This window comes from Vigna umbellata, chromosome 7, assembly GCF_029865625.1.
Source record: "Vigna umbellata cultivar VRB3 chromosome 7, Vumbellata_1.0, whole genome shotgun sequence".
Lineage (NCBI taxonomy): Eukaryota > Viridiplantae > Streptophyta > Magnoliopsida > Fabales > Fabaceae > Vigna > Vigna umbellata.
The window spans coordinates 37,169,874-37,179,445 of record NC_142171.1 but is presented as its reverse complement, the minus strand read 5'-3'; the positions used below and the strand labels follow the sequence as shown (position 1 = coordinate 37,179,445).

Sequence of the window (9,572 nt, the reverse complement as noted above, 5' to 3'; positions counted from 1 at the left end):
TTCCGCGTATACTTCTTTATGTGAATTATCTCTTTGTTTCTTTCTTATAATTCTTCAATTTGAGATATTTTCATTGTAGCTTCAATCTTCTTGAATATTTCTTATCTTATGTTTTAATGTTATCCTCTTATTACTCGAGGAAGCTAATCTCCAACTAATCGGAGTACTTGCTAAAGGGGCTTAAATGCTAAAGTTAACTTCAGTTGGATTGATAAAATTGTTATGCTGTAATAAATGCATAATAAAAACTCCAAGAAGAATACTTTTGACTTGTACTTATTTCTCAGAAGCTTTTGATTGGAATCGCCTTAATTATGGTATAATATCTTTTAAACCTGATTATTGACCTGATTAGATTAATTAGATATTTAACTGATTTTGATCCCTCTATACTCGAACAATCGAACGCGTTACTACGGCATGTATGTATTGGTCCGTGCATACAATACAATTTCTTTTAACTAAAATAAATATTTTAAATAATTAATAAACCATAAATTTTTAAATAAAAAATTAATAAATTACCTTAAATATATATTTTTTAATTATTATAAATTTTCGAATCTTACCATTTATTTTTATTACATGATAATAATTTTATTATTCTTTTATCATAAAGAAAAAATGGAGGAGAGGTACGTATGGACATTATGCATGTTTTCACTAATACAATTATAACGCATATGTTTTCTCTAATACAATTATAACGCATATGTTTTCACTAATACAATTTAAATGTAATACCAATATTTTAAAACAATTTTTTTTCAAATAAATCATTAAAATTTTATTTTATAAGACTATGACAATCATATTGAATATATTATTATTAATATTTAATATAATTTAAATAAACAAAAAAATTATTTAACAAGACATATTATAAGTTCATTATATTAATATATTTATTAATTATTTCTTAAAACAATATATTATTAATATATTCCATATACAAATAAAATCTTAACATTATTTTTGTTGATTTTAGATAATTAAAAAAATATATACTATATGAAGTTCATTAATGATTCAATGATTGATATTTCAATGTCTTTTAATTAATTTAAAACTTTATTATTTTAATTTTATTGTTTCAAATAAAAACCCTAAATGGAAACTAAATAATCAAATAATTAACATATTTGTATTTATGGAAGAAAAACAAAATACATAAATTAACTAAAAAAAATACTGAAATATCTATATTTATTAAATAATTAATTTAAAATATTGAAATTTTAATATTTATTGAAAAAATATAAATACTTAAGTTAATTAAAAATATAACATAGCAGTGCTTAAAATATATATTAAATCTAAATTATTAAAAATATTAAATAATCATTATTTTAAATTTTTTTTGTAAAATAAAATAAATAATATTAATAATTCAAAATAGTAAAATATCTATACTTATTAAATAGATATTATATAATTAATTTCGCTAAAAAATTAAAATATTTGTTACATATTGAAGAAAAATTAAATACTTAAATTAATATAAAATACTGAAATATCTATATTTTAAATTTTTTACTTTAAAAAGATATTTTAAGAAATAGATAAAATAATTCTTTTTTAACATGATATAATTGAAAAACAAAACCAATTTTTCATTTTACAATTGTTTACAGAAATCAGTTTCAAACAGCAAGAAATTGGTTCATCCTGCTAAAAAAAATTAGAATTTTTCGTTAATAAATTGGTGGGTTAAATATGTTTTTAGTCCCTAAACTATTGACCGTTTCTGGTTTTCGTCCCTCTTCCAAAGTAAGGTACAATTTAGTCCTCAATCTTTAAAAAAGGTTCGTTTTAGTCGAAAAAACGAACGTTTTGAGGACTAAAATGAGGACTAAAAACAAAATTTTGAGGACTAAAACGAATGTTTTTCTAAAGAATGAGGACCAAATTGTACCTTACTTTGGAAGAGGGACGAAAACCAGAAACGGCCAATAGTTTAGGGACTAAAAACATATTTAACCCTAAATTGGTAGTAGGTTATGTCTGAAAAGAAAAATGAAAAAAAGAAGTATATTAAAAAAATGTGGGAAGTTTTTACTCAATTAAAAAAAATCCTCTGAATCCAGTGTGCACGAAGATAGCGACGACTTTTTTATTGTTTTGATTTTTTTTAATTTTTTTTCTTCTATCTCTCGTTCCAAAAAAGTATCGTAGTTCTTGTCCTCTATATAAATATACATCCAAACGCTCCCTGCAATTCTCAATTGCAAATTTTCTTCCCAAAATCGTAGATCTACGATAGAACCTTTCACCCGAGGTATTCCCCTTCAATCTCTTCGATCTCCTTTTCATGGTTTCGCACATTCCTAGATCTGCATATTCTTCTACCCCGCTTCTCAGCCCCAATTTGCTTCTCGCTTTTAGCACAAGCAAATTAGGGTTTCCGTTTCATGAGATCTGATCTAGATATATAGCATGCATTCGTATTGCGTAGCTCGCTGAAATTTTTTGTTTGTTTTTAGGTTAAATGCAGGTGATGCATAATTCTCGGCAGCCTTGTAATTGATGCATTGTTGCTTTGTTTATTATTTTTTCGAATGAGGTTTTGTTTATGTGGTACTGTTTGATGCATGTAGCAATGTCCTTTTAGGATCGGAAAGTTGAGCCAGTGCAAATTGATTTGGTTGTTCTAGTATGCTTTTGAGTAAACTGGTGATTTTAGTTAGCATAGATTGAAAAGGTGTTAATGTTGGCTTGCTTGTGTGAATGAAAAGTGTTTTTAATTTATTATTTTTTGTTGATATGGGCTTTGTTATTTGAAGAATTGCCACTTTGACGCTGAGACATTTAGAAGTACAGAACTTTTTGGGCCCTTGCTGGTTATCCTCTTACAGATGCTTGTTGAATATTTTGTGCAGGCTAAACTGGTGTAGTGTGGTACGATGGGAGGTGGATTTAGGGTGCTTCACTTAGTTAGGCCGTTTCTATCGTTTCTTCCCGAGGTTCAAACTGCTGATAGGAAAGTGCCATTTAGAGAAAAGGTCATATATACTGTGATCTCTCTCTTCATTTTCCTGGTTTGTAGTCAACTTCCTCTATATGGGATTCACTCAACAACAGGTGCGGATCCATTCTATTGGATGCGTGTTATTCTCGCTTCAAACCGTGGAACTGTCATGGAGCTTGGAATCACTCCCATTGTGACTTCTGGGCTGGTGATGCAACTTCTGGCTGGGTCGAAAATTATTGAAGTCGACAACAACGTACGGGAGGATCGAGCACTATTGTAAGTCTCTTTCTTTGTACTTACATCCCTCTTGTTGATCATGTTATCTTTTTCCTCCTTGTGTAATCTTATCTGATTTTAGCTTTTGTAGCTGCGTGATGAATCCCTTTATTTAACTGTTTCAAATAAAAATTTAATATTTATTGTGTTCCAATATTTTCTTATATACTTTATATTTAGTTAACTTCCTTTTCTTTCTCAGAAACGGAGCGCAGAAGCTTCTTGGTATTTTGATAGCTGTTGGTGAGGCTGTTGCCTATGTTCTTTCAGGGATGTATGGTAGTGTGGGACAACTTGGAGTAGGAAATGCCATCCTCATCATCATCCAGCTCTGTTTTGCGGGTATAATTGTGATTTGTCTAGACGAGCTTCTCCAAAAAGGATATGGTCTGGGGTCTGGAATTTCCCTATTCATAGCAACTAATATCTGGTAAATTTTTACTCTTCCTCAATGTTATATTTCCAACTTTTATTCTATAGTGTTTTTGTTGTGTTCTAGCAACTGCTAACCGGATATTTAACATTTCATCAAATAATTAAAAGGAATTCTGTTGTCATTTTTCAGTGAAAACATTATATGGAAGGCATTTAGCCCCACCACCATTAATAGTGGACGTGGAGCTGAATTTGAAGGTGCTGTTATTGCTTTGTTCCATTTGTTGATAACTAGAACAGACAAGGTCCGGGCTCTCCGGGAGGCATTTTACCGCCAGAATCTTCCGAATGTGACAAATTTGCTTGCTACTGTCTTGATCTTCCTAATCGTAATATATTTCCAAGGTTTCCGTGTAGTCTTGCCTGTAAGGTCAAAGAATGCTCGTGGACAGCAGGGTTCATATCCAATCAAACTGTTTTATACCTCCAACATGCCCATCATTCTTCAGTCTGCTCTCGTTTCCAATCTCTACTTCATCTCCCAGGTAACTGTTTTTGTATGATAGATTGGAGTTAATGTTCTTGGATTTACTGTTTTAACAATCTATTGTTCAACTTGTTCAGCTGCTCCATCGTAAGTACAGTGGAAACTTCTTTGTAGATCTATTGGGAAAATGGAAGGAATCTGAATATGGAGGTGGTCAGTCTGTACCTGTTGGAGGAATTGCGTACTATATCACTGCACCATCCAGGTAAGAGAATTAGTAACAAATTCAAGTTAAGTGCTATGTATGGTATATATACTTATATAAGATAAATTGTCAGTCAGTTATGTACTGCGTCATTCGATAACCTAACCAGTATCTTTGCCCTATATCTCTTGCAGCTTAGCTGATATGGCAGCCAATCCCTTCCATGCTCTGTTCTATCTCGTGTTTATGCTTTCAGCCTGCGCCTTGTTCTCTAAAACATGGATTGAAGTCTCTGGTTCATCTGCTAGAGATGTTGCCAAGCAGCTGAAGGTATTGACTAGCATTCATTTTTCATATCATTTCCCATTGATTGGATATCTATCTTAAGCAGCAAAATATTAGCCAGTCTTGGGTTTTAGCTACCTTCAGAAGCAATACTGTTTTGAAACAAGTAAATATTATTTTGAGCCTGAACCCAGGTCTTTTTGTTAGCTTTTAAACTAGCATAAATTTTTAATTTAACTTTAAATTAAAGGTTGGGGCCAATGGACATGGAGAATCATGACTAATTGCAGATTGTAATTTTTTGCTGGTTCTTGTATCCTGGAACTTTTAGATGGTCATTATATTAATCTCTAATTGGTAAAAATAGTGGTTGTGGAAAGCCCCAATCTCCTGGAATTACTCCCAAGTAAGGAAGCAGGCACAATATTGGCTTGTGCTTTTACTGACTTGAGTTCCGAATCCAAGTTTGTTGGGAGGAAAAATGCTTATTCATGGAAATTCATCTGTATTTAGATATCAGACAAATGTACGTGTTATGTTGGCAACAATTTCTGGTGTCATAATATATGTTTTGAGTTTGCAGGAACAACAAATGGTGATGCCTGGACACCGTGAGTCAAACTTGCAGAAAGAACTGAATCGATACATTCCCACTGCTGCAGCATTTGGAGGCATGTGTATCGGTGCCTTGACAGTGTTGGCAGATTTTATGGGCGCCATTGGTTCAGGAACTGGAATATTGCTTGCAGTAACGATCATCTATCAGTACTTTGAGACATTTGAGAAGGAGAGAGCGAGTGAGCTTGGCTTCTTTGGTTTCTAAGTTCTGCCAAGGGAATTATGTTGGTGACTTCTGAGTTTTCCCACACCCTTGTTCGAGGGTTCATATACTTCTTAGGACTGTTAACCTGCAAGGGAGGAGATATAGACTAGTTTATTATTATTTTTTGTTTTTTTTTTGTATTTTTCTCCTGTTGTTAACAATTTTGCACTTCCTTGAAATATACTTGTGTTTATCATTGAATTTATGTTGAAGTCTGACTCCAAGGTCGATCTCAAATTTATCACCTTCGATATTGAAAGTGGAAATCGCCTAGTATGATATTATATGCCAAGCTGATATTAATAGGTTTTTACTTCCCGCATTCATCTTCATTGAAGAAAAGTTTAAATTGCCCTAGAGAAAAGTTTATGTAAAAAGTTCAAAAAATTTTAAAATTACATTTTTTAATTTTTTTTTAAAAAAAATCTGAAATCACGGCTACCTGAACTCTAAATCTGAAATCCGAAATCCTTGAAATCTTTTTAAAAGATGACAGTGCGCTTAGGATGATAATGAGTGGCTTTCTGGTGCCACGCCATCATCATCTTCCACACTCATCCAAATCTCAAATTAAATGTTCATCGTGTTTACAATCTAAAGAAGCTCAGTATTGTAACATCCCAAAATACAGTAATTACCATAATTGAGAATTAATTACAATTAACAGTAACATAAACAGTCTTTGCATTAAATCAGGATTAAAAGCCAAACGGCATCAGTACAAAAGAACGCGCATAACGCATACAAGGGAAAACCTGGAACGAACGTTCTTTGATATAAAAACAACGTACGTCAAAATAGAGGAATATAAGATTTAAGACGAACGGCCTAATCAAAATACTTGGCCGAACGTTGAAACTACACTAACATTTACAGCCCTGATCTAACGAGCACTCTAAGGCTCAGCCTTTACTTCAACGTCCACCAGATTAGCTTCATCCAAATTTTCTTCTTCCAGCATTTGCTCAAGGGATGCACCACCATCTGCTCACATCCACAACGGATGATCATTGCATTTTGACAAGACGAAAGTACATGGACAGTAGACAACACAATGGAAATGCAAGGGTAAGCTTATAATATTTAATTTATACAATCAACACATACATTTACATTTTAATTCACACATACAACATGTAACTTATCCAATAAAAATCACAGAAATACGGATATAAGACAGACCGTCCGGACTGTATGAACCATGTAGTTACAAGCGTCCTTGCACCCGAGTGGTGTAGTAACTGATCAAATCTCCCAGCTGCCACTCGAGGTTAACCCTATCTGCCCGAAGTACTCAATGGACTAGGGCCTCCTGCCATTCCCACGTATGACTACCCCCTTCTACTTGAAGAGGAGTATCACGGAATATCAGGATGGACCGCGAGGCTTAACTTATCCAGGTTCATACTTTACCAAATTTCACATTCAACACATCTGAGACGTTCCTCCTTGGAACGCTCGTTAAAATCCACTTCCATTAATTCATTCAAAATATCATTCGCCCATATTAACCAGTTCTCTTATTCACATTTTCATTCAGTGTTCCATTCTCGTAACATTAACAACATGCCTCCTTTAATCAAATAAGAACGAAATTATTAATGTACCTTTGTCTACACGTTTCTGAACAAAAGAAACGAACTCTTGTCCACTTACGGACGTTAAGAATACTTAAATAATTTAAATGGGATTGAGTTTAGAAGATCAGAATAATACTTAGAAAATTTTGAGTACAAAGAATTTAGGTTGAATCAAGAGGATAAATACCTTACAGGATAACTTAGATAAATAAGCAGAGTATGTTTAATTCAGAAAACAACACTTACTGTCAATGACCGAACGTTCAATAATTAACTTTGGACGAACGCCAAGTACGTTCGCTCAGAATTCAATGATAAGGACGAGCGTTCAGTTATAAAACCGAACCCTGCTTTGGACGAACGCTAGGTGTATGACCGAGCATAAATCAGAACGAACGCTTGGCAAAACCCGAGCGCTATTTGGGACGAACGCTTCGGTATAAGACCGAACGTCCTGTAGAACGAACGTTCGACATAAGGCCGAACGATATTAAGGACGAACGCTTCGGTATAAGACCGAGCGTTACTTATTCATAAAGTTTTAAATATTTAAATACTACTGAGTTAGACGAACGCTCAGATAATTCAATTGGGGACGCTCGTTCTCGAGCAGAATTCCTTCCAAATGAAAGAATCCCAATCTAAGTTATTTTACTGAAAACTGAACGGTCTAAGACCGTACAGTGACGAGCGTCATTTATCAGAGGGGATGATTTGAAATTTCAGATTTTTCAATCTTAACAGAATTTTCCAGATTTCCAATTTTATAAACTTCATAACTTTCATTCCAGATTTAATTCACTGTAAACATCATCATCATACAGATTTCAACATTTTAATCATTCCAACTATACAATAACCATACTCCATTCACACATAATCAGATCAATCTTGCATTTAAATCCAAAATCAACATCATATAATACATACGAGCAGTGTTCGTTCATAACAGATCAATCAAACCAGAATCATATCAGATATCAGTAACCGTTCATAACAGCTCAAACTTCATACGTTTCACACATGCATTCCAGATTACACAGCATGCAAGTATAAATTAAACATATAAGCTCCCCTTACCTGGTCTAGCAGTGAACTCCCTACGCGAACGTTTGTTAACTTGTCCAAACAAAATTTCCTACCCGCAACGTGATTCTCAAGTGTTTCACTAACTCTAACCAAAAAGAACGAAGGAGAACTTAGTGTATATTCTAACATGCAGCTGCATCAAGTTCGCATGCAACTCAGAAAAGGGTTTTCTAGGGTTTGAAAGCTTACCGGATGCAGAATTCTAATATGTTCGGTTCCAGTGAAAGCTCACGACGCCGTGAACGTTCCTACGGTTTCAGAAAGTTGATTGGAGTTGAAAGAAATGAGTGATGGTAGAGAGAAGATGAAGGTTCTTAGAGAGAAGTTGGAGAAGAGAAATGGCCAGGGTTTCGTGAGGAAGAAGGTGAATGCATAGAATGGAGTGAAGTGTTTTCAGAGAAATCATTTTCTCTTCCTCGTCAAACGGTCGTGCACTCCCGCACTGCCACCTGGATCCCACTACAGCTTTTAGAAGCTTCTAACGTGACAGATGGCATGCGTGCATGCAGCGCTTGGTGCGTTTTTAATGCACTGAGTGTGTGACGTGGTGCGTGTTTCAGAGAATGATGTGACACAGTTTTTCAGTGCACAGCAGAGATGAAATCAGAGTTGGGAGGGGGTTTTTAAGAGGATTTAAACATTGATTGCGGTGTGAATTAATTTGATTTGACACAGAATTATTATTGCTAATTATAGAGGGTTTTACATTCTCCCTAACTACAAAAATTTTCGTCCTCGAAAATTCAGAAATTACATGAAAATAATTGCGGATACAAATCCTTCATTGCACTCTCCACCTCCCACGTTGAATCTTCAGTTTTAGCGTCCCACACAACTTTCACTAAACGAACGTCTTTTCCTTTGTGCAGCTTGGTGCGAACGTCTTCAATGCGGACTGGTTGTAACTCCAACGTTCGGTCTGGACGCAGTTGAATATCTTCCAGTTCTAAGACATGAGAGGGATTAGCTATATACTTCCTAAGTTGAGACACATGGAAGACCGGATGCAGATTTGATAGTTGAGGAGGCAAGGCAAGTTCATAAGCTACTGGTCCAATCTTCTTCAAAATCTGGTACGGCCCTATGAACTTGGGAGACAGCTTCTTTGGACGAACCACTCTCCCTACTCCAGTGATCGGATTTAATCTCAAAAACACGTGGTCTCCTGCAGCAAACTCCAATGGTCTTCTTCTTCTATCCGCATAGGACTTCTGCCTGCTCAGGGACGTCTTCAACCTCTCCTGGATCAATTTAACTTTCTCGGTTGTTTGCTGGATGAGTTCTGGTCCAGTTAGCACGTTCTCTCCCTCTTGGAACCAGCAAAGTGGCGTTCGGCATTTCCTCCCATAGAGAGCTTCAAACGGCGCCATTCCAATGCTAGACTGGAAGCTATTGTTGTACGTGAACTCCACCAGTGGAAAGACCTCATCCCATGCGCCTAAGTGATCTAGGACGCACGTCCTCAGTAAATCTTCTAGCGT

At 34.8% G+C, this 9,572-nt stretch overlaps 1 protein-coding gene across 1 annotated transcript; it reads left to right on the top strand.

Moving 5' to 3' along the window:
* Positions 1-2,122: 2,122 nt before the first annotated feature.
* On the top strand, positions 2,123-5,634 carry LOC124836152 (uncharacterized). The gene is made up of 7 exons (XM_047311247.2): positions 2,123-2,278; positions 2,880-3,247; positions 3,450-3,677; positions 3,813-4,167; positions 4,247-4,374; positions 4,509-4,644; positions 5,183-5,634. The coding sequence occupies exons 2-7, from the start codon at positions 2,904-2,906 to the stop codon at positions 5,420-5,422; spliced, it is 1,431 nt and encodes a 476-aa protein (XP_047167203.1). The 5' UTR covers positions 2,123-2,278; positions 2,880-2,903; the 3' UTR covers positions 5,423-5,634.
* Positions 5,635-9,572: the final 3,938 nt, after the last annotated feature.